Source organism: Corythoichthys intestinalis, chromosome 6, assembly GCF_030265065.1.
Source record: "Corythoichthys intestinalis isolate RoL2023-P3 chromosome 6, ASM3026506v1, whole genome shotgun sequence".
NCBI lineage: Eukaryota > Metazoa > Chordata > Actinopteri > Syngnathiformes > Syngnathidae > Corythoichthys > Corythoichthys intestinalis.
This window is the reverse complement of record NC_080400.1, coordinates 43,891,991-43,916,514: the sequence shown is the minus strand read 5'-3', so window position 1 is coordinate 43,916,514 and position 24,524 is coordinate 43,891,991. Positions and strand designations below refer to the sequence as shown.

Below are 24,524 nucleotides of genomic sequence, written 5' to 3'. Positions count from 1 at the left end.
GTTTGAATGGGAGCTTGTGTTGAAAGGTGACTCCAAGGTGTTATACGAATGGGTTTATGTGTGTGGTTTCTTTATAAAAGGAAATTAGACAACTTTACTCTATAACAATAACTCAAGTGATAATATGCTACTCCAAAACACAATACCAACAGACACTTAAGACACTGATTAGCATAATTGCTAACTAGCTTAGCGCTTTGTGCTAAGTAGTAATGTCTCATCAACAAAGAATACAAAAATTACAGTTGGCTTCATTTACGCACCTCTGACGGAGGCACACTGGATCTAACAACACAAACGACAATCTAACTCTCGACACGTCGTAAAGTTATTGATTCAGCAACCCAACCTGAGTGTATCAGACTAGCAGGGAATTCTCTCTCTCTCTCTCTCTCTCTCTCTCTCTCTCTCTGTCTCTGTCTCTGTCTCTTCCTCTAACCAGTGGAGCGCACTCACAGCCTCTCATTACACACAAAGACCCAAACGGGACTACTCATACCTGCCGGCAAAAATCGATTATCAAATTCGGTAGCAGATAAATTAGCAATTGATTTTAATTGATTTAATCAATTAGTTATTGCAGCCTTAATATACACACATATATACATATATGGATATTACAAGATATTTTTTAAATATAGGCATTACGGATTATGGAAAACATACCCTTTTCATTTTGAAAACATCTAGGTTAGGTTAGGTAGTTAATTTTCCTGAAATCTCGAATAAAAATAATAGCATATAGAAAGTGAAATAGCAATTTCAAACATATGAGGAAAAGTAATCCAACCAGTTCCAAGTGTAGATTTAACTACAATGTATGAGGACATTGTTCTCATGCTAATATAAACTGTCTATCCCCCAAGTCAAACTGATATTACACTCAGATTCCAAACTCCAAACTAACCTGCCAGCTGTTTAACAAACACTAATAAAAACCTATTTTCTTGGTTGTTAAAGACTTCTGCACAATATTGTATGTAGAAGAAGCTGAACATTAATTGCACTCATGCTTATTGTATCCTAACGAAAACAATTTGTTGTGGTCCTCATGTGAGTTAAATTTTTTTTTTTTTTTGGACTCTCTCCCTTCTGACAGTGGCAGTTGATGGTACGTTGCGAGTGGACTGGAGCCCGCCAAGCTCCCGGTCCGACCTTACACTATTGGGGAGCACACAAACCTGCCTGGTGCGCAGACTGATTCTGACAGCACCTTTGGGTGCACTGGACTTCAGCCAGGTGCCACTAATTGTCTTTCCATACACTGTCACTTTGGTTGGCTGTTTAAAAACAGATCAGCCAAGTAAGTTCAAGTGAAAAATACAAATGACTGAAACAACAGGCATCGTGAGTGTATCTTTTAGAAGCCAGTTTAAGTTCCATTCGTCCATTTTCTATTCAGCTTGTGCTCATGAAAGGCCTTTTGTCACTGCGATTAATGCAGTTCACTGAAGACCCACCCAGTCATTGTGCTCTGTTGGCACAACAACGTAATGCGACGTAATGCTGTGCTACTGCAGCTGGCAGCGTCCAAACTGAAAAAGGTTCCATTTGGGTGCAGAGCTGCTATGTTGATAGACAGGCTATCTGATTGCAGATTGATTGTGGAATGACAACAGCAAGCGATTTTGGCAGAGTTATAACTAGTGCAATGACAAATAGAGGAAAAACTGCAGTGTTTGAAATGTCGTAGTGCTATGTAAAAAAGGCAAAGCCATGGAGGTAGATCCTCACTGCAGTACAGTTGTGTACTAGATTGCTACAGAAAGATTGAGGCTAGACACACATAAAAACGTTTTGTACATTTGCCTTATTCCATTTATCAACACTAATGTTGAGGGTGTACATGTTTGTTTATGTATAGTGGTCCCTTGTTTATTGTAGGGGTTAAGAGTGTTAAAAAATCAATTTTGAGATAGATCGCGATACTCCATCATGCAATTCTCATATCGATTCAAAATCCGTCTGTATCGATCCTCACACATGGGTTTTTGGTGGGAATAAACAATATAGTGGTTGCACTACTACTCCCGTCCACTGGTTGGCAGTGTGCCGCGGTCTTACCTTGCAATCTGCTAAAAAAAAAAACATGTCACGAGCGTTATCCTGGGTTGCTTCTTTACACTATAGACCCCACTCACCAACGTCACACAATGACGTGTCGCTGTATCCGGCTTCCATATTGTCCGTCATTGTTTATCCGTATTCTCAATGGTTTCAATTTTTCGTGCAATTTATAGTGCAATTCATGGAAGCCCCGGTGCTTTCAGACACTGTAAACTCATTGGATGCGTTGCATAAAAGGCGTTATGTGGAAAAGCTTCAGTTTATTCATTCACCAGATCCATATTTGATTCCTAAATCGATATTTTTCGACCCGCTGTCTTCGCCGTCTCTGTCTGACATCTGCTACCCTGATATCTACAACTATCTTGTCCGCAGAAACTCAGCCTATTCTCACGAAACTTTGAAAAACTTTAAGAGCAGCACTCTAAGCAACATTACCCCGTGTGACCCTTTACTTTCAATTTTCTAAAATGGCGACAATCAATTAAAAAAAAAAAAAGTTGACTACGATGGCCGACGCTTCAAGGATAGGTGGATATTGGACTATTTCTTCAATACAATACGCAACAACTGTGTCTGCCTCATTTGCAAAGAGACAGTCGCTGTTTTCAAAGACACGCTGACATGTGCGACAACATTACAAGGAAGATACGCAGCGAGAAATTATAGCAACTTAAAGCTAGTTTAATTTCACAGCAGCAGTATTTCGCAAGAGCCCGAGTGTCGAAAGAGAACGCCACAAAGGCGAGATTATTGAAATTATGAATTAAAAAAAAAAATAATAAAGCAAATGTGACACACAGAAAGGCTTGCTAAAAATTGTTTAAATATATTGTTCTACGTAAAATAGCCAAGGTAGCCCCCCACATTTTTACCACACCAAATCTGGCCCCCTTTGAAAAAAGTTTGGACATCCCTGTTTAACTGATGATCCGTAGACGAGGCCAGCTTCTTTCACTTGGTACCAGCTAAATATTATTCAAAAAATAATGATGGCAGAAGAAATAAACATCTTGAATTTGAAACTGTATGTTGTCAGCGATTAGCCTCGCAATGATCTTAATTGTGGTTGTCAGCCCAAAACCCTCTAAATATATATTAAATGCATCTTACCAGGTATAAAATGACTACTATATAGTCTGTGGTGATCGTTTGGTGCCCAGTTTTCTCGTCGAATTGCAGCAGTCCATCTCGCTCTCCTCTCCAGGTCTCTCGGAATACGGTAGAACTTTAAGTCTCTCCGTCTATCTTCTCTGTTACTGCAACCAACCGCCACACACGCCTTCACCATTTTGATTATTAATGTTAACGAGCAGAAAAACACGCCTGAATAGGAGAAATTTACGTAGCGGTAATGTGTAAACACGACGAGCTGACGGAAAATATGGCGCGGAGGCGTGGTTGTGACGTCATGTGAGTAGGGTCTATAGACCCTACTCACCTAGGTCACAAAATGACGTGTCGCTGTATCCGGCTGCCATATTGTCCGTCATTTTTTAGCCCTATTCTCAATGGTTTCAATTAGTCGTGCAATTTATAGAGCAATTCATGGAAGCCCCGGTGTTATCTGACGCTGTAAACTCATTGGATGCGTTGCATAAAAGGCGTTATGTGGAAAAGCTTCAGTTTATCCATTCGCCAGATCCCTATTTGACGCCTAAATCGATGTTTTTCGACCCGCTGTCTTCGCTGTCTCTGCCTGACATCTGCTACCCTGATATTTACAACTATCTTGTCCACACAAAATCAGCCTATTCTCACGAAAGTTTGAAAAACTTTAAGAGCTTGGAGGCTCATAAATACTTCGTTGCTGGTTGGGTGAAACAGGTCCTCGTCCACGAAAATTCGGCAGGAATCTATCTTGTGCTCGGGAAGGTGAGTTACGAAATTTTCAATTCAAAATATTTTGTTCTTGCTAACATCCACTGTCAAGTCTAATGTATTTCATGTCATTTGTCAATGGAGCCAGGGCTTTTAGTGTTTATATGGTTTAGCGATAGCACTCTCACTACATACATATATAATATGTAATAAATATGAAGTGCGATAGCACTACTCCAGATTGTCCCTGGTTGAATCTATTTTTTGGCTTTTGACCTCAATAGTGAAATTGTAAATTAATTGTATGACAACTGTCTTATTATCCCCTTATAATTATATATTTTCAGGTAGTTCATTCACAACGTCTGAGTGTATGTTGTCGGCGATTAGCCTAGCAATGATCTTAATTGTGGTTGTCAGCCCAAAACCCTCTAAATATATATTAAATGCATCTTACCAGATATAAAATGACTACTACATAATCTGTGGTAATCGTTTGGAGCCCAGTTTTCTCATCGAATTGCAGCAGCCCATCTCGCTCTCCTCTCCGGGTCTCTCGGAATCCGGTAGTACTTCAAGTCTCTCCGTCTATCTTCTCTGTTATTGCAACCGACCGCCACACACGCCCTCACCATTTTGATTATTAATGTTCACGAGCAGAAAAACACGCCATAATAGGAGGAATTTACGTAGCGGTAATGCTTCAACAGTGACGAGTTGATGGACAATATGGCGCGGGGGCGTGGTTGTGACGTCATATGAGTAGGGTCTATAGTCTCACGGGATTTGGCGCCATTCAGCAAAAGTTTCAACATCGCCGAGATGGATATATGTAATGCTCCAAAGCACGTTTATATATTTTGCCTTATTTTGGCTTTTACTGCAAAAACAGAGGCATGGAGTGTGACGGGAATATCAAATATGAAAGCTGTGCAATGTAAAACTAATACTGCGGAAGTTATTTTTGGTCTTTTGGCCCTGTGGTAGTTGGTGTACCTGTATGCTCAAGCTAATGTTTTGACCTGCCCTTTTTTTTTTTTCTTTCAAATAACTGATTGAGAAATGTGATGAATGAAATGAGATTTTCATTTTTTTTTCATATTTAGAATCCTGCATTTAAGCAGGTTTGGACTCAGGTTGGTTTGTACAAAAGCACTAAAACAGATGAAATGTCATAATGAAAGTCATACAGTATGTTGTTCAAACAGAAAACAGAAACATGTTTACTTGAGTGCTGTATGAGGTTTCAAGAATAAATCGATATACTGTATATATACACAGGACTGTCTCAAAAAATTAGAATATTGTGTATTCTAATTTCCTGAGACAGTCCAGTAAATGTACTTTTATTTCAATATAGATTTTTTTCTTTTTTTTTTTTTTTTGCTAAAGTGATATACAAATATCGCAATAATCGTCTTCATGAGTAGTATTGGGGCTAATTGTGGTACGAATCGTATCGCCAGATATGAGGCAATACACACAACTAGTGGGGGTTATGGTCTAAAAATAGCCTGTAAAAGGTTAAACCTGCGATGTAGTCATCTTAGTATTTAACAATATGTATAAATGCCTTAAGGCTGTAAATCTCTTCTCCACACACTTCATGCATTTTTGACAATTGCAATTTGAAACAACTTTCCAACAGGTTGCCTTGCTAAATCACGGCGTGTGTACTGTACACTCATTCGCTCACTCTTACATCTGTACATGCACACACAGCACTCGCACGCACAAAAACACACTATTAAAAAAAAAAAAAAAAAGCATAAGTGACCCCTTCCACCCCTCAAAAAATAGCGAGGCCACGAAAGGTGAATAGCGTTCTGCCAAGGGACAACTACAGCATATTTGTAAAACTTGACATTGAATATTAATCAAGCTAAAACATCAACAGTGACACTACTTGCTTCATCAAAGACAAAGGACACTCTAATTTGCCCCTTGAAGCAGTAGATTTTTTTTCTCAAACTCTCCTTGCTAGATAATTACATAATAAATCAAACCATCCAACTGTTTACCATAACTCACATGTTTTCATTTTTATTAATGTTTTGATAAATGTTAAGGAGTAGAATGACTCAGCAGCCTTTCAGCATAATTACGAATCAACTTTTAATGTAGGGCACTCAATAAAATCTCAGTCAGACCTATTTCCCAGCTGTTTTTCCTTGAACAAGTTTTGTAAGTAGAGAGGACTGCTTGACTGAATGTGCACTTGCTGTACTTGGAGTTGTACAAGCACACACAATCAAGGATATGCTTGTAGGAGAATGAGACTACCTAGTAACAATTCACATTAACACATCCATTGTATAGCTACTGTAGACAAAGGAGTGTCCATGAAAATACATTATTAAAATATCATAACATAATATTCCTTCTATTTTCTCATCTAACTGTTTTCTTTGGACAACAATCTGATAATCTGTGGATAGTTCATGGAAAGCCAGAGTTTTTTTTGCCATTCAAAACGCAGCACAACATCTCCTCGGGGTATATGACACATCTCCAGATTATCCTGTGTCTGATCTGTGAGCTCCACTGTGGCACAAGAGGCTTATCAGACCTCCAGGCTGCCGTTGATAGCGTCACAACCTTGGGTTCCCCCTGTCTCTTACAGGACCTTCTTTGAGACTGCCACATTTGTTTTTTTTTCCCTGCCTGTTGTTGAAATTAGTGAAGGACAGGGTCATTTTGGAAAATAGGTCTTTTCTATTAGTGTAGTCTTCTTATTCTTTGCATATCAAATTTTGAGGTAACACCTTCACTACACAAAAAACACTTTGTGGTTCCCCCTGAGTCCATGTGGCTCTCAACGCACATAGCATTCCTCGTGCTTTTAGTCTGGTGGCTCTGCATACATGTATGAGCGAGCAGAATCATGGTAGCTTGGTCTCATTAAGTTTTGAACCCATAAACATTTAAATTTTAAAAATTTCAGTGTTTAAGATAATTGGACGATTAGTTTTAGATTATGTCAAAGCATTACTTGCACAATTACCGTAAATATGAATTTAAATGAGTACTTTTCCCATTTATCGCCAGAATATTCATAAGTAAAAAAGTGAAAACGACCAACGATATAATGAAATTTTCCTGCCCGTGCCCCTAAATTTCAAGATAGCGTCACGTTAGGCCAGTCGAAAACTGGTACAAGAACCCTTGACAATGTGTGACGATTCAGTTCTGGTTGGCTGTATCACTAGGTAGGTGTGCGTTTGGCCCAACAGGCAGCAGCTGGAGGCAACTGTGATTATTCATGTGTGTGAACACAATATGCACTTATTTGAGATAAACATATCCATCTTAAACTGCCTGATCAGCCAAGTGTTTTGACCCATATTGAGTAGCAGTACTGTAGAATCCACTCTGCATGTGGTCTTAGGTGTCGATGTATCTGGTCCACATGTGAATGTCAGTTAGACCATAAGAAGTGACAGATGTCACCACCTGATACTCTCTTTGCAGTCTTTGAGAAGGTCCATCTATTTTTTCCCCCTGGCTCTTCCAGAAACAAACATTCTCTTGTTAACACAAAGAAGTGCACTTTTTTCCAACTTTTTTGGAACAACAGCTTGAGTTTTATATCGTATCTCTCTCAAAGTCATTTACCTGGTCTTTTGTAGAATCGCCTACATTTTTCTGGTACTGTTTGGTACCATTCAAGAACGGGAGTTTTTGTAGAAAAGTCATTCAGACATGCCTAGTAGAGTATCAGAAGCAATTAATGGTTCAGTATGTTGAAGAGGCAGGACTGGGATATGAACTAGCAGCCTTAAAATTAGTGAACAACCCATTCTTGTTAGCCATTATGCTCTCAACAAATTCTTCATTGTATCAAAACCCAGCCATTTTCCTAGTTTTCCAAACCACTACATCGACTGATATATCATGCATTAAGATAGAAGAGTTCTATTAATGTTTCTGCGTTTAGAAAGGTATTAATGTTTGAGTGTTACTGTTTATTTTTGTACAAAACACTAATTAAACCCAAGTGTATCTTTTTGTTTTGATTTGATCAGTTCAGAGCTGGTGGCTAATTTAGGCATCAAAAAATTTGGAAATTCAGACCAATTATCTTAAAATATAATTTTTGTAACGTTTTCACTTAAAGTGGTATAATACACCGTGTAATTTGATTTGTCCAATTGTAAATAGAACACTTTTTAAGAAATGTATTGTTTGCCATATATTTTACTGGTATTAGGCTACATGTGACACCACTGATATATATACAAAGTCAATTGAAAAACACATAAGTACTTCTGACTAAATCCATTATAGTTCCATAAAAATTGTAACATTTTTCCCCAATAACAAATTTAGTATCACTCAAATTACAATAATAGGGTTGAGACTAACAATGTCACAAATGATTTCTAATCTGAGTTTTTGTTCAACGGTATATTCTAGCTGCTATCTGACCTGGTCAGGGACAAACTCAGTTATATAGTGGCAAATAGAATGGACTTCTCTTACATTAATGTCCTTTTTCTGATAATATGAGTAATAGGGTTGAGTGACACACTCCATTATGGCTGAAAAGGAGAATAAAGGATTTAGGGTTTCCTAAATTCCACCAGAAATGGAGGTACCCAACTGTTAAATCAAGTAGCTGGATGAAATCCATTTTTCTGAGTCATGTAACTTACTTTTTTCTCCTTCTCTAAAAGACTGCAATTGTCTTCGTAACAAGGTTCCATACATTATATTGCATGTTGAGAAAAACAACTTCAGACAGAGCTTAAACAAACTGTGTAGACTTTACAAGAAGACATTTCAACAACCTCTGCCATAAACAAAACAAAACAAAACAAAACAAAACAAAACAAAACAAAACAAAACAAACAAAAATAAACAGGATTTAAAGATTCTGCTGTGATATTTGACATGTAGGCTAAGATGGTCATCAAGAGGGATGGACAACTGAAACAAGCCATTTAAGGGTGCTCAAGAGCCTTTTAGCGAAGATTTTTGCAACAGGCTTCAATCCATTTCCTTAAAACATTGCCATGTTTTTTGAGTTTTACTGAATAACTCACAGTGACGTTCACCTCACTGTCGAGAGAGATGCGTATCTCTCTTTCTCCAACTGCCTTAGGCTAGCGGTCTACCTTGACCGCCTCTTTGGGAGCGTGGTGGTAAACATGACACACTCACAGTATCTATCAATGACAGAAGTTCACGCAAAATCTCATGAGATCTGGGACAAGCATGTAATTGAATTGTGACCGTTGTGTAATCAAACTATGGCAATTACATCACCAGTTTCAAAAATACTCAAATGTGCTGCATATAACAAAATGCAAGAGGAGGCGTTTTCAGAGAAATCCACTCTCGAGCCCGCTTACATAAATGATCATTTTTGGCTCCTAACACGCCCCCTCCTTGTGGATGGAATGTTGAAAATGTGCAGATACACTCAAAACTGTTTTTGTGTGGACGAGGCTTGAGTAACACTATTTTCTCACCCTTTTAGGTGAATGTTGATGACACCATTGAAATGTTGCCAAAATCAAGGCGAGCTTTGACTATTCAAGAGATAGCCGCGTTGGCGCGATCCTCCCTGCATGGTAAGTCCATATGCATGAACAGTCAAACACACACAAATACCAAGATTAAATGCTTTGGAACTCATTGTTGCCTCTGCAGGCAAGCTAATAGCGAGCCAGGTGAACACAAATGCAGGGAAGCAGTGAAATAAGTCAGGGTCGTAGAAGCAATACAACAGTGAGCACGACAGGATTCAAACAAGAGGCAGCATGACAGCAACATTAAACCAACAGAGACAAAAAGAAAACAGGGAACTAAAATGCAAACAAATTGAAAAGTCAACAAGGAACAACCTTGACTAGACAGCAGTGGCTGGGGGAGACTGAAAGGTCAACACATGAGATGGGCCTATGAAAGCAGGTGGAAATGAAAATTCAATCAATAGCCAAGACAAGAACTGTAAATTCTTGGAAGCCAGACACAGCAGGGAACAAACCAAATGTAAACCAGACCAAAACACACACCCTAAGCCCAATGTGTAACATTTCAAAATCTTATTTGTGATGCAATAAGTCAGGTTTATACTATGTCACGTCAGGTATGTAGTTTGATGACACATAAAGGACAATGGCATGTGAAGATTACTGGAGGTGATTCAATTCCCAGGGTGGATAGAGTACTCACTTTTTTTTTTTAACTTAAGTAAAAGTACAGATATAGGTGCAAAAAAATATGTTTGTAAAAGTACAAGTATCTAAGAAAAAAATACTCAAGCAAAAGTACAAATATACTTCCTTTAAAGTTAAAAGTATTTTTTCCCGATGCAAAAATGTAATATAATACAGTGTATATATACACGTATATCTTTTTTAATATTATATTTTTATCAGCGGGGTCTCAAAAATGATAAAAAATGTCTCAAATCCAATAACTTGAATTCAGGGCTTTAAAATGTCTTAAATTCTCCTAAAATCTCACAAAAGGATTTTGAAAGGTCTTAAAAAAGCTATTAACGTTACTTGAACTTCAGTCTTGCTTTTAAGTGATTTGACTTCTGAGGACGATAATGTAACTACAAAGCGGGCATTTTCTTTCAAGTTTTCTCTAAGTTTTTTGCCGGTATCGATGTGAAATAACTGTATTTATTATGGACTTAAAAAGTCTTAAATTTCACTTGTTGAAACCTGTGTAGATACCCTGTTTAAATATAAATATATTTAATGTATATTTTATATGTATATATTTTTCATTTTGTTTTAATATTCAAAGAAAGAAAAACAAAATTCAGTGACTGCTCAGTTTTATTTAAAACGGTGCAGAATGGCAAAAATAGCAATTAAATTGACTGCACTTTAAACAGAAGCTTAACAAGCTCAAAAACTTAGCTAAATGGCGGCTGCAAGCAACTATCAGGTACATACAGGTGATACACAAAAATGTACTTCAGTACAGTAACGAAGTACTTTTACTTAGTTACATTCCACCACTGTCAATTCCTTTTAAGCGGCAGACTGATGTCAACTTATCACTTTGGCATTTGTATCTTGCACAAGCTGCCAGAATATAGTGTAAATCTGTTTTTTCCATTTGAATGTTTTCATGGTAATACTTACAAATTGAAATAACTTAATGTTGAGGTTTTGCTTCAAATTCAAACATTTTCACTTGTTCTAAATTTGAAAAGATTATAACTGCATTTGAGTGATGCAATATAAACAGGACTGTATTGTTTGCCTGGTAGGTATTTCCCAGGTCGTGAAGGACCATGTGACAAAGCCAACAGCCATGGCACAGGGCAGAGTTGCCCACCTCATCGAGTGGAAGGGGTGGTGCAAGCCAATAGAAACACCAGCCCTGGAATCAGACTTTAATTCTTACTCTGACCTCACGGAAGGAGAGCAGGAGGCACGCTTCGCTGCTGGTGAGAACTTGTTTTTGCTTGTGTGATTTGATAGGTTTTACCCAAAGTTTTAAATAGGTTTACAGCTGACTTTGGAAGCTCAAATAAAAGTGAGGTTTTCCGAAAGGATATTTATTTGACATTGGACTGAAGAGGGCTTCAGAACAAGTACAAATACCGTTTCCTAAATTCTGTATGAGCTCACCAACAAGCTTTAAATGGAATCAGTTCTCAATGACTTAGCTTAATCGCACAATTATGATATCATCATTCTAAATACGAGCGGGGATCATACGTGCACATTCTACTTCATGTCTGAGTCTTAAAACTGAACTAGAAAACACTAATTCATCATGCAAGGCTTTCAATGAACAGCATGTGCTAGGGTGTTGCCCTGTAAGCAGTTTGCAAATGTGCAGTGTCAAGTCAAGTCGTCCAGAGCTACGGAATCATTCCATCATCAAAAAAAAAAAAAAAAAAAAAAAAAAACAGCAAAAAACCCTGAGTCAGGCTTTTGGTTTGCCTCTTCTTGTCTATTCAAATTGCCATCCAAGTGCAACAAGTACAACCAAAATAAGAACAACACCTACAAATAATGCTGTGTGCAATGGCCGCTGTGTTAAGTAAAAATAATTCATTCCAATTAGTTATTATTTTTTCTGATTATGTTTGACTTTTATTTTTCTCTGACTGATTCCCGATAGCTGAATTCTTAACCCCCCCCTTTTAAGCTTTCACATTCTGGTGTCTCTCTCAGCCGTCATTTATTTATCTCTTCCTTTCATCAGTTTTTCTGCCCGTATCCACCGCCACTTGCTCACTTGCTCCCCGCAATGCAGACTCTCAAGGTTAATTTGCTCTGTAAGGATTTGCTCGTGGCGTGTGCCACCGTGACAGAGCGCTTTTTCCAAGTCTTTTATCCCTCTTCTTTTCTTTCTTCTTCCATCATACAATTTACAACATTTCCCTAGTTTTAGCTTGTGTTCATATACTTTAGGAGGGCAAATTATGGAAAATTAATGTTGTAACCTATATTTACTGTATATACAAATAGCTGGTTCTCTGGAGTGCCTGCCAACCCGTAAAGTATAAAATTACACAGCTAAGGGGTATGCTGTTATGTGGTTTCTTTCCACATTTTAAAAGATTTACATTAGGACAACTGAAAATTGTAAGTTAAGTTTCATTTGGTTGAATTAAAGCAGTAATGTGAAGTAAGTTTAGCCAACCATGTTTTTGAATAATATCAATGGCTAAACAGTTATAAGCATATTTTCGTTATTTTTTTTAACGCAACCCTTCCAGATTCTTTGTTTAACCCATAGCAACGCCCTTGACAACGAAAATGCTTTTCTTCGGCAATCTTTGGAAATCTTCGGAAATTACGTCACACGTAGAAGTGCGAGGGAAGTCCGCCATAGAACAGTATTGTTTGTTGCATTGCTTCACGGTAAGATGCCACGGCGGTGTGTGGCGATGTTTTGTTCTCAGTCAAACGAAAAGTTGTATGAGTGGCCAAAGGATAGCAGGGCACGTAAATGGACATCTTTCGTTCGCACGAAGCGAATGAATTTCACGCCATCATCGAGTAGTTTTCTCTGCTGCAAACACTTCGAAGAAGCCTGCTTCCTTAACCGGTCTGCTTATGATCAAGGATTTGCCAAAAAGTAAGTGTGATTTTTGGATAGATGACTGACGACTTTGTCAAAGCAGAGCTGCCAACTGTTGTGGAATGAACAGTATAAGCTAGCGACGTTAGCCGAAAGTTAACTCGTGGCAATATCCGATCATAGTTGTTGTTGCGTTCGCTAGGTTAAGCGTGTTTAAATTGTGCGTCATCTACGATCTTGTCCGAAAGGGTTAATCCACTGTCAATCGGGAAAGGGTTGTGGATGTGCACATAAGCAGGTCGGCGTCGCGGTAATTCACGGTCACGTTGCAGTAAGAGACACCCACCGCCGGTGAGTTTGAGCACATTTATTTGTATTTGTATTATGTATTTCCACCTTCATGCTTCAAGCATTGCATTGCATTTGTACGATTCGGCGTTTCTTTCACGGTGATCGCTTGATAGCCTTCTAGTTTGTGTTTCGCAAGAGCCGCTGACCGGTGACAATTTAGCGTGTTGGCATTGAGTCAATCTCGCAGCGAATCAGCGAGCGGCTCAAGTCACGCAGTGAATCATGGGAAATGTAGTCTCGGGACAACACTGAAGCGGAGCTTTGTAATCTGTTAGAAATGATGGACAGGTTTGAAATTTTCATGGGAGGTGCTTGTCCACCGTGAGAGACAATTTAAAGAAAAAAAAATCCAGAAATCACAGTGTATGATTTTTAAAACAATTTATTTCTATTATACTGCTGCAAATAAGTATTTGAAGACCTGAGAAAATCAATGTCAATATTTGGTACAATAGCCTTTGTTTATAATTACAGAGGTCAAACGTTTCCGCTAACATTTCTCCAGGTTTGCACAGACTGCAGCAGGGATTTTGCAGCACTGCACCACACAGTCTCTCGATCAATCACATTTCTGGGCTGTCACTGAGAAACAATGAGTTTGAGCTTCCTCCAAAGATGTTCTATTGGGTTTACGTCTGGAGACTGGCAAGGCCCTTCCAGAACCTTGATATGCTTTTTACGAAGTCACTCCTTGGTAATTCTGGCTGTCTGCTTCAGGCCATTGTCATGTTGGAAGACCCAGTCAATGATCTAACTGAGGGACGGAGGTTATTTTCCAAAATCTCACAATACATGGCCCTGGTTATCCTCTCCTTGTTACAGTGCAGTCGTCCAGTCACATGTGCAGAAAAACACCCCCAAAGCAATATGCTACCACTCCCATGCTTCATCAGTAGGGATGGTGTTCTTGGGATGGTACTCATCATTCTTTTTCCACCAATTACTATGGGTGGAATTAAGACCAAAACATTCAATTTTGATCTCATATGACCATATGACTTTCTCCCAAGACTCCCCTAGAATTCTAGTTCATCCAAATGATCTTTGGCAAACTTAAAACAGGCCTGGAAATGTGCTGGTTTAAGCTGGGGAATCTTGCGTGCCATGCATGCATGATCTTACACCATGATGTCTGAGTGTATTACCAACAGTAACCTTGGAAATGGTGCTCCCAGCTCCTTTCAGGTCATTGACCAGCTCCTCCTGTGTAGTGTTTGGCTGATTCCTCATTATTCTTATGCTCATTGAGACCCTACAGTGTAGATATTGCATGGAGCCCCAGTCTGAGGGAAATTGACAGTCATCTTTAGCTTATTCCATTTTCTAATAATTTCTTCAATGGTGGATCTTATATCACCAAGGTCTTTGTCAATTGCCCGTAACTCTTTCCAGCCTTGTAGAGGTCTACAATTCTGTCTCTGGTGTCTTTGGACAGCTCTTTGGGGTGTATGGGTTGGACAGGTGTTTTTATGCACCTAACCGCCTCAAACAGGTCGAAAAGTCAGACTCAAAAATTTACCTTCATTACACTTATTTAGGAGAATAAGTGGAGGGGAGGGGTACTTTTTAAAGGCGACTAACAGGTCTTTGAGGCTGACAATTCTAGCCAATAGACAGGTGTTCAAATACTTATTTGCAGCAGTATAATACAAATAAATTGTTAAAAAATCATACACTGTGATTTCTGGATTTTTTTAAGATTGTCTCTGACAGTGAGCAAGCACCTACCATGAAAATTAGAAACCTGCGCATGATTTCTAAGTGGGAGAACTTCGCAGTTCGCACCCAAAATTGCAGGGTTACTTATTGTCTTCACTGTATGTATTAAAGTTGTCTGATATTATCAGGTAGCCGATAATACCGGCAGATAAAAGCATGTTAAAATGATATCGGATAATATCATATTAATATATATATATATATATATATATATATATATATATATATATATATATATATATATATATATATATATATATATATATATATATATATATATATATGTGTGTGTGTGTGTATATATGTATATATATGTATATATATGTATATGTATGTATATATGTATATATATGTATGTATATATAAGTATATATATATATATATATATATTTTATTATTAAATTTATTAGGATCATGGAAGCTTCCACTTGGGGAAAATATATACATATAGTATATCCTGTATATACATAATATAATAAAAATATACAGTACTGTGCAAAAGTTTTAGGCAGGTGTCCTGCCTAAAACTTTTGCACAGTACTGTATATATATTAGGGCTGTCAAAATCATCGCGTTAACAGGCGGTAATTAATTTTTTTAATTAATCACGTTAAAATATTTGACGCAATTAACGCACATGCCCCGCTCAGACAGATTTAAATGACAGTACAGTGAAATGCCCACTTGTTAATTGTGTTTTATGGAGTTTTGCCGCCCTCTGCTGGCGCTTGGGTGCGACTGATTTTATAGGCTTCAGCACCCATGAGCATTGTGTAAGTAATTATTGACATCAACAATGGCGGGCTACTAGTTTATTTTTTGATTGAAAATTTTACAAATTTTATTAAAACAAAACATTAAGAGGGGTTTTAATATAAAATTTCTATAACTTGTACTAACATTTATCTTTTAAGAACTACAAGTCTTTCTATCCATGGGTCACTTTAACAGAATGTTAATAATGTCAATGCCATCTTGTTGATTTATTGTTATAATGAACAATTACAGTCCTTATGTACCGTATGTTGAATGTATATATCCATCTTGTGTCTTATCTTTTCATTCCAACAATAATTTACAGAAAAATATGGCACATTTTATTGATGGTTTGAATTGCGATTAATTGCGATTAATTACGATTAATTAATTTTTAAGCTGTAATTAACTCGATAAAAAATTTTAATCGTTTGACAACCCTAATATATACTGTATATATATATATATATATATATATATATATCCTGAACGATATATCGTTTAAACATCGCCATCGCGATGTGCGCATGCGCAATAGTCCCATCGCAAGGACGTGCGATAGTTTTTTCATTTCATTTTTTTTAAATCCACAAACGTTTGTTTTGAGCAAGGAGCGAGAAGGAGAGTGAACAGTCTCTCATTCTCTCCAGCTCGCAGTCATCGGCTCCTCCCCCTCCCCTGCTAGAGCGGAGTGGAGGGAGGAGGGGCCGAACAGCAGAGCGGAGGGAGGAGGGGCCATTTTCAAAGTGAAAGCAAGCAATCAAGCAGCACGTTGAATAGGGAAGACTGTCTCCAAAAGGAGTTTTGGAAGTATTTTGGCTATCGACAAGAATATAAGGAACAAAAAACAGCCCTGTTGACAGTGCCTCGCCATGGTTGCCTCAACAAGAAGTAATCCGTCGAACATGTGGGACCATTTAAAACGCAGGTATCTATGCATTCCTGCTACGAGCTTCCCATCAGAGGCTTTTTAGTACAGGTGGGAACATTGTTATGTGCCAACGTTGTTGTCTCAAGCCTGCAATGGTGGATAAACTAGTAGTCTTGGCAAAAAACCTATGAGACCCAGTTGAGAATTGCTGAGCAAGGAAGGTGGACGATATGCAGACAAATACATAAATTTGGGAGTTAAAATGGTTCTGTTATTCATCAGTTATTTGCTGTTATTCAGTTCAATTATTTACAAGTTCAATTGAGTTTCTGTTTCTTTTATATTTAAATTAACTGTAAATCGTATTTTTCAAATAACTATAGTACAGCTGCACATAAAGTTTTGATACTTAATATTTTTTAAATATTTTTACAACTTTGTTGCAGTTTTGCAGTTCTATATTGTTATATTTTGTGTAAACAACTCAGGGGACTAATGCACTTGCACTTTTATTTGACAGATTTAATATTTAAGTTCAAATATGTTGACAACTTTATTGTTTTACTGAGGTTCTTATTTATTGTTATAGTTTGTGAACAACTCTTATTTGTCATATTTAATATTTTTGTTCAAATATGTTTACAACTTTGTTGTTATTTTACCGAAGTTATTTATTGTTATATTTTGTCAAAAACTCAGGGGACGAATGCACCTGCTCTTTTATTTGTCATTTAATGTATTTGCTGCTGTTGAAGTGTCAAATATTGTGTTCAAGAAATTATCTATTTTGTGCAGACATGGCTTCCTGGATCCCTTCATAATAATACAGCAATCTTAATCATTCACAAATGAAACGGTATTATATGAATACACTGTGGTCACGGTGTGTCATGCAAAGTATTTCCAAACAGCTATTCAAGTCATCTAGTGAATATTTCTTTTAAATTTTTTTTTTTTTTTTTTTTTTTTTTTACTATCGCAATATAATATCGCAATATATTGCACACCTAAAAAAAATCGCAACAATAGTTTTTTCCAATATCGTTCAGGCCTAATATATATGTATATATTTATATATACACACTTGCATATGGCTGTGCCTTATAGGCACTTCGCACTTGATTTAAAAAACTGATGTTTGCACTATTTTTATTTAAACAATTAATATAGTGTTCCAATCTAGGCACTTCTTCCATAACCTCAGTTGAAGTCGTTCTCTTATTTTTCACAGAATGTTTATTTGAAAAACCTTGAAGTTGTTGCGTTTATCATTATTGTATCTAGCCATAATACAGTATATTAAGTCCACGACCGCATATATCGGTATTGGTTTGATATTGGTATAATATTTTTGGAGTCGGACAATATCGGGATGTTGGTTATCGGTTAAAAAGTCATTATCAGACAACTCTAGTGTGGATGTATTAATTTATTTCTTTTCAGATTTAAAATGCTTGAAAATGGCCTGCACTGTTGAGATTTGATCATACTACGGCTGTCAAACGATTAAAATTTTTAATCGAGTTAATTACAGCTTAAAAATTAATTAATCATAATTAATCGCAATTAATCGCAATTCAAACCCTCTATAAAATATGCCATATTTTTCTGTAAATTATATATATATTCTGTAAAATAAATTGTTGGAATGGAAAGATAAGACACAAGATGGATATATACATTCAACATACGGTACATAAGGACTGTAGTGGGCATTTCACTGTACTGTCATTTAAATCTGTCTATGCTGTCCTCACTCCGAAGCGTCTACTTTTTCCAAAGCTAGACAGCTAGTGAACGACGCCTTAATAATCAGACTTCTTCCTTTTTCATCTGATTTATTAATAAAATGGCCTCAAACCATTGTCCTCTTTAGACTGTCATAAAACTAAAAAAAAAAGTACACAAGCATTGCATTAGCAACAACGTTAGCTTAGCACGCTATACAGGTTCACTAAACATAAACAAAAAGCGTCTCATACAAAAAATATAACATTTCGCTTACTAACATAATATGTACATTCTTTACAACAACCATACTTACTGACAAATCTTGTCCAAGGATCGTATAAGCACAACATTACAACGTAGGCGTCAGCCCGAGATGTCGTGCAGCCATATTGAACTGGCAAGAAAACAATAAACCATGTCGCAAAGCGACCACAAGAGTTCGCTGTTAGACAGCACAAAAAGCCTTGCTGTAAAACTTACCAAAAGGCAGAATACCGTCTGAGCGGGACATGTGCGTTAATTGCGTCAAATATTTTAACGTGATTAATTTAAAAAAATAATTACCGCCCGTTAACGCGATCATTTTGACAGCCCTAGATCATACCAATAGATTTTGCTAATATATAATATTTAAATATTTATTATTTCCTCCTAGAAATGTGAACAGGCTGATAGTGTACTTGTCAAGGGCGTATGTTTGGTCTCAAGATTGATAGGGACAATATAACATATCAAGATATCCAAGGACTGATCTGCATCTGAGGCATACTAGACTACCCCAAGACTCGAACCAAAGTACTCTCATGAAATTCTGTTGTGGGATTTCATTTCACAGATTTTTTTCCCTCATGTCAGTTAATGTTCATGTATGTGTCCCCCCTGAAGTGGAGCCATTCTTACCGTAATGCACATAATGCAAACAATGATCCAAATGAGGGACGGCTAGCTTGACTTCGTTATTCCTTGTGGAGGCTGTCCAACCGCAGTAGTTTTGCAGGTTAGCAGGTTCACACAGTTTAATGCTATGCTAACTCTGATGCAGGTTTGACTTTCTTTCAGTAGCAAAATTAGTGGTTGTTTCCCCCACTTCCACAACACTGACATCTTTTTACATTACTTGCAGTAGCTGCTGCTGGCCAAAAAACTTCTAGTATTCCTCCCCTTCGAAGGGGGTAGAGGAGGCAGCATGTTGTCAACATGAATCTGTCGGGGCTGTGTGACTGTGCGTGTCTGTGTGTGTTTGGGGGTTAGGGGGCGGCAGGGCAAGTCATCCGCCAGTCAAACGTGTGTTTTTTTTTGGAAGGGAGGGGGGGGTGGATTGGCACATTCAGCAAGTAAAAAGGGATAAATGTAAGTCTGAACATAATGAAAATAATTAGCTTAATAATGGTAGGGTCAATTCTATCCTTACAACATATGGGAAGACAATCTAAATTACATATATAAATGAACTCATTACAAAATGCAAACAAGGTTGCTTAAAAGTTGGCGGGGACAATTTGAGCGTCCTGAAAAGATGGTAGTGTTATGTCCTTACTGTCCCTATGCAAACCTACGCCCTTGGTACTTGTGCACAGTAGATCTATTGTGTAATAACAACCTAGCATTAAAATATACACTGTGTGTTTCAGAAACCTATATGGTATCAAATAGCACCCCTCCTAGGTTTTATATTGTTATTTCATGAACATAATTGGCTCTGTGTGGGTCTGTTGCTCAAATATTGGGATGTTGTTGATAATCAAGTCACAGTGATGAGCATAAAACAGGAGCAGCTGAGTCCTGTTATCTTGTCAACAGTCCACTTGTAGCCTGGTGATGGTGTCACTGTGGGTGGCTGGACACACTGTGTAAATGTCAATGAGCATGTAGGTGTGTTTTCTGTGAAGTGTGAGCGTACTTATGTGAATTAAGCGCGTGATTGAAGGAGTGTGTTTGTTGTAGGCGGACTAAGAACTGAGAGTTAGAGCACACACTCAAACTCAAACTGTTTGCTGTGCCTTGTACAGTACAGTATATTCCATTGAACTCTTCATGGAGAAGCGAAATACTTTCCTTTTCCTAGTGTAGTGTTTAACAGAAAATAATAGAGAGGGACCGATTTAGGGTCACCTTAAACTACAAAATAATGTGGGTATTGAAATCTGGTAGCCATACATACATACCACAGGGTTGCCATTTCAGACTTTCTTACCAAGTAATCTAAACATGCACACGCGACAGTATTCAATCAAGAATCGGGTCCAAAAACAATTGTAGAAGATAATAATTACGTTGGTGCAAAATGACACATACTCACTATGTTAAAAGATAAATTAAACTGCTCCGCCAGCTGTCCAGCGCTTTACATGGAGATGGATGGTACAGCCAATCGCGAGCTTTGAACCAATTAAATATGCCATTAAATGAATCCAAAATGCTCATAGGGGAAAACCGGTAGCTTGCGTGGTCACCATGCTGCGAAAAAATAATTCAATATTATGCGAGTTTATGCTGTCTTCCGAAGTGTGTACTAACTCTGCCATCAACAACTGTCTGTCCACTGTGCTGCTGTAAAGTCAGTCCAATCCAGATAAAATGTCAAACATTTTTAGAAGTGACATCGAGTTTTCCCACCGAAACACAATCCCAAATGTCGGGAGAGCCTTAAATAGAACAAGACTCGTCTTGTCTAAAGTCATCATCAAAATTCTCATTTATTTGCTCTATGCAGGGCCGCCCCAGCGTATACGCAGACTATGCAGCTGCTTAGGGCCCCTGACCACTTGGGGGCCCCCCAATCTGGCAATTGTTTTATTTATTTATTTATTTATTTTTTACTATAGTTTGCTTTATTTGACTTTTGTGAGTTCTTATACTAGATTACAAGCTTAAAAAAGTAAAAGTGCTTCCTTAACTTCTTTCTTTCCTCTTTTAGAAAAAGGTTTGGCGCTATCTACTGTAAGTACTGACAATTATTTGGGGGGAGAAGTTTTAAGTATATAGTGCAACAAAATCTGATTAATATACAAAATATGGACGTATGGGTTTCACAGTATACTGTGAGGAATTGGTGGGCCAAAAATACAGGCCCCTTTGCATTATTTTGCTTAGGGCCCCCAAATGGCCTGGGCTGGCCCTGGCTCTATGCAGTCATTAAGTTACTTTTTTTCCCACAATTGGTTATTATTAAGTCGCACCAGCCATAAAATGCCCAATGAAGAGGAAAAAAACATATATAAGTCGCACCGGAGTATAAGCATTTTTGGGGGAAATTTACTTGATAAAAATCCAACACATAGAACAGATATGTCATATTGAAAGGCAAATCAAAATAAAATACAAGAACAACATGCGGAATAAGTTGACAGTAAGATAATGTTACATGATGCATGAACAACGAAATGCCAACGTGGCCGGTATGTTAACGTAACATAGCTATTAAGAGTTATTCAGATAACTATAGCATAAAGAACATGCTAACAAGTTTACCAAACCATCAGTGTCACTCCAAAACACCAAAATAACATGTGAAATGATATAATAATGTGTTAATAATTTCACACATTAGTCGCTCCTGAGTATAAGTCGCACCCCCAGCCAAGCTATGAAAAAAACTGTGACTTATAGTCCGAAAAATACAGGTAGTCATTTTATATATAAATACTTTTTAAAAGCTGTATGCAACCTAAACAGCATCTATCTATTGATTTCATTACAGTACAGTTGTACTTCTACTTACGAAATCAATTGGTTTTAAAAGTAGTATCGTAAATGGAAAATTCCGTAAGTAGAGACGCGTTTTCCATATAAATGCCCTGATCCATTCCAAGCCCCCCAAAATTCAGACATAAATCTTTTATAAAGCATAAAACTGCATAAAAATATGTGCATTTTTATGCTTTACGAAAGAAAAAAGATGAAGTTGTGCATAATGTAAAATACAAAGAATAAAAAGGTAATACACTCATGTAAAGCTGTCAAAACACGAAGGGCGAATGAACAGGACGCTGGGATACACACATACACATACAGTACAATAGAGGTCCCTCTTAGCCAGTCAGATGCCAGGAAGATGCTAGGCAATGGCAGAGCAGCTATAAATTACGTTACATGCAGTAAACTCTAGGAGCTAGGAGTAGCAGCTCGTACTGTATTTTGGCCTTTCGTATCCTGAAATTTCTTTCGTAAAAAAGGCAATATTTTTTAGTTGAGGCATGTTGTAACCTGAAAATTCTCTATGTAGAGACGTTTTGTAGTCAAGGTACCACTGTATAACATTGTTGATGAAAAACACATCAACCAGAGATTACAAACGGGAAAATCAAGACAGTGTACATCAAGAAGAATTCGAGGCAAAAGCAAACGTAGTACTTAGTATCTGTCACTGAGAGCTGCGTTTCAACAAAAGTTCTTTTTTGGACAGGCAGTCTCTAAAGACACAGGACAAATGACATGAAAGGTGGAATGAATCAGAAGCACTTTGTAGGAATGCAGAGACTTAATTGAGAATCAAGGCAGTAGACTGGTACCTATTGACTGCTCGGCAGTAGAAAAGAAATGAGGTGCAGGAAGTGCTGATTTATAGAGCAATCGGGCAATGTATGGATGCAAGTAGAATTGCAGCTGACGTGGCGAAGTGACAGAATGTGAAATGATGGCAAATGCAGGTAATGAAGAGTGACAGGAGCATAGCATGATGGTGTGGAGAAATCAGGATATTTCAATCTGTCAAAAAGAGACAAAGAGAGTCAGGGAGAGATGACTCACAAGGGAATGAAACAAAAGGCAATGAAAGTGACTAGGTTTTTTGGAGAGAGACAAACTGGAATAGGCTTACTTACCATGAAGGGGATCTTTAAAGATGATGGAATGACAGGAATGCACAAGAGATTCGCTCATGCACACGCACTGATAAATTCAAACATTTACTCCTGTTTTGTCAGAGTTTCTACTGTAGATTACTAGAGTAACAATAGCAATTCTATTCACACATAAGACCTGATTGATTAATCGTTTGCAGTTGCTAAAAATGGGCATAAACTTGATTGTGCACACAAACTGATAGGGAACAAAATACCAGGTGTACCTAGGATTTGCTCTTCCGAACACATGTTCTTTTTGGAGTACACTGTTATTATCAAGCCTGTGACAAATTGCGGTGTGTTATTTGGGTTCTTTAAATACCACATTTGAAAAACAGGTGCAATACATTAAATGAAGAGAATGAGAATTTATGCCAATGTCAACTTTTTTTGTAATGTTAAAAAATATATCCTTTATTCAGCAATGCAGTTTTAGAGCTCCTTCATTGTCAGCTCGGGCAGTGCTTCTCAATTATTTTCTGGTATGCCCCCCCAAGGAAGACATAAATATTTTGCGCCCCCCCCAAAGTCTCTGCCGCCACTGTAAATAGTATCATTTGTCTATAAAATTATTATTATAAGTACGCATCTGCCTAACATTGTGTCTTTTTTTCTACTAAAGAAAAAACAGTAATATAAATGAACTTAGAATAAAGTAAAACTTTATGAACATTGTTTTGTTTGTAACAGAAAAGACTTAACGCGCATCAATTTGCCTGAATTTAAAAAAAAAAAAAAGTCACATTCACATTGTAAAAATACACTCAAGGTCCATTTTTGACCATTTGATACTGAAAAATAAAATGTAATAAAATCAGTAAATCTAATTGAATAGAAACATTAACTCATGAGGACAATATGCCAAAAAATTCCTGATTGAAAAAAAAATGAATAGAAGAAAAGAAAAAAAAAAAGGGGAAAAATGTCTTTGGACAAAAGGAAGAGTGTCTTTGGACAGAATGACAGTTTTTATTTTCGCTGCTCACAGTATCACCACATTTGCAATGGTGTGGGGTTATTTAGCACTGAGCATGCTAACAGTGCTCACTGGTTTACTGATATAACACGGACAAAGCGGGACGATTGTTGGCAATATTCGCCACGTTTTCGCTGAAAAACAATCAAGCGGCTTATTGATGAGATTGGGGTCTAATGTCTTTAAGTGGCGTCTTAATTGATCTGGCTTCTGGCTGTCCGCTATAATCATTTTTATACACAGTAAACAGTGTTTTTTTTCCTCTTCTCCCACTGTATTAAAAGTCAAAGTCAAAAGGCAAACGGCCCGAAAAAAGCGTATTCTCGGCGGCCGAGGGCGAACCATAGGTGAGGGCGGTCATCGTGACGATCCCAAGCCGAAA

The 24,524-nt window shown here is 37.5% G+C and overlaps 1 protein-coding gene across 4 annotated transcripts in view; it reads left to right on the top strand.

Moving 5' to 3' along the window:
• fam131ab (family with sequence similarity 131 member Ab) overlaps positions 1-24,524 on the top strand; it is a 52,093-nt gene that overhangs the window by 12,153 nt on the left and 15,416 nt on the right. For 2 of the 4 annotated variants that reach the window (XM_057838753.1, XM_057838756.1), the window contains exons 2-4: positions 1,100-1,239; positions 9,371-9,464; positions 11,126-11,305. In XM_057838753.1, the coding sequence (XP_057694736.1) occupies positions 1,100-1,239; positions 9,371-9,464; positions 11,126-11,305 (414 nt within the window). The remainder of the gene's footprint in view (positions 1-1,099; positions 1,240-9,370; positions 9,465-11,125; positions 11,306-24,524) is intronic. The other 2 variants (XM_057838755.1, XM_057838754.1) reach the window with 1 other exon arrangement.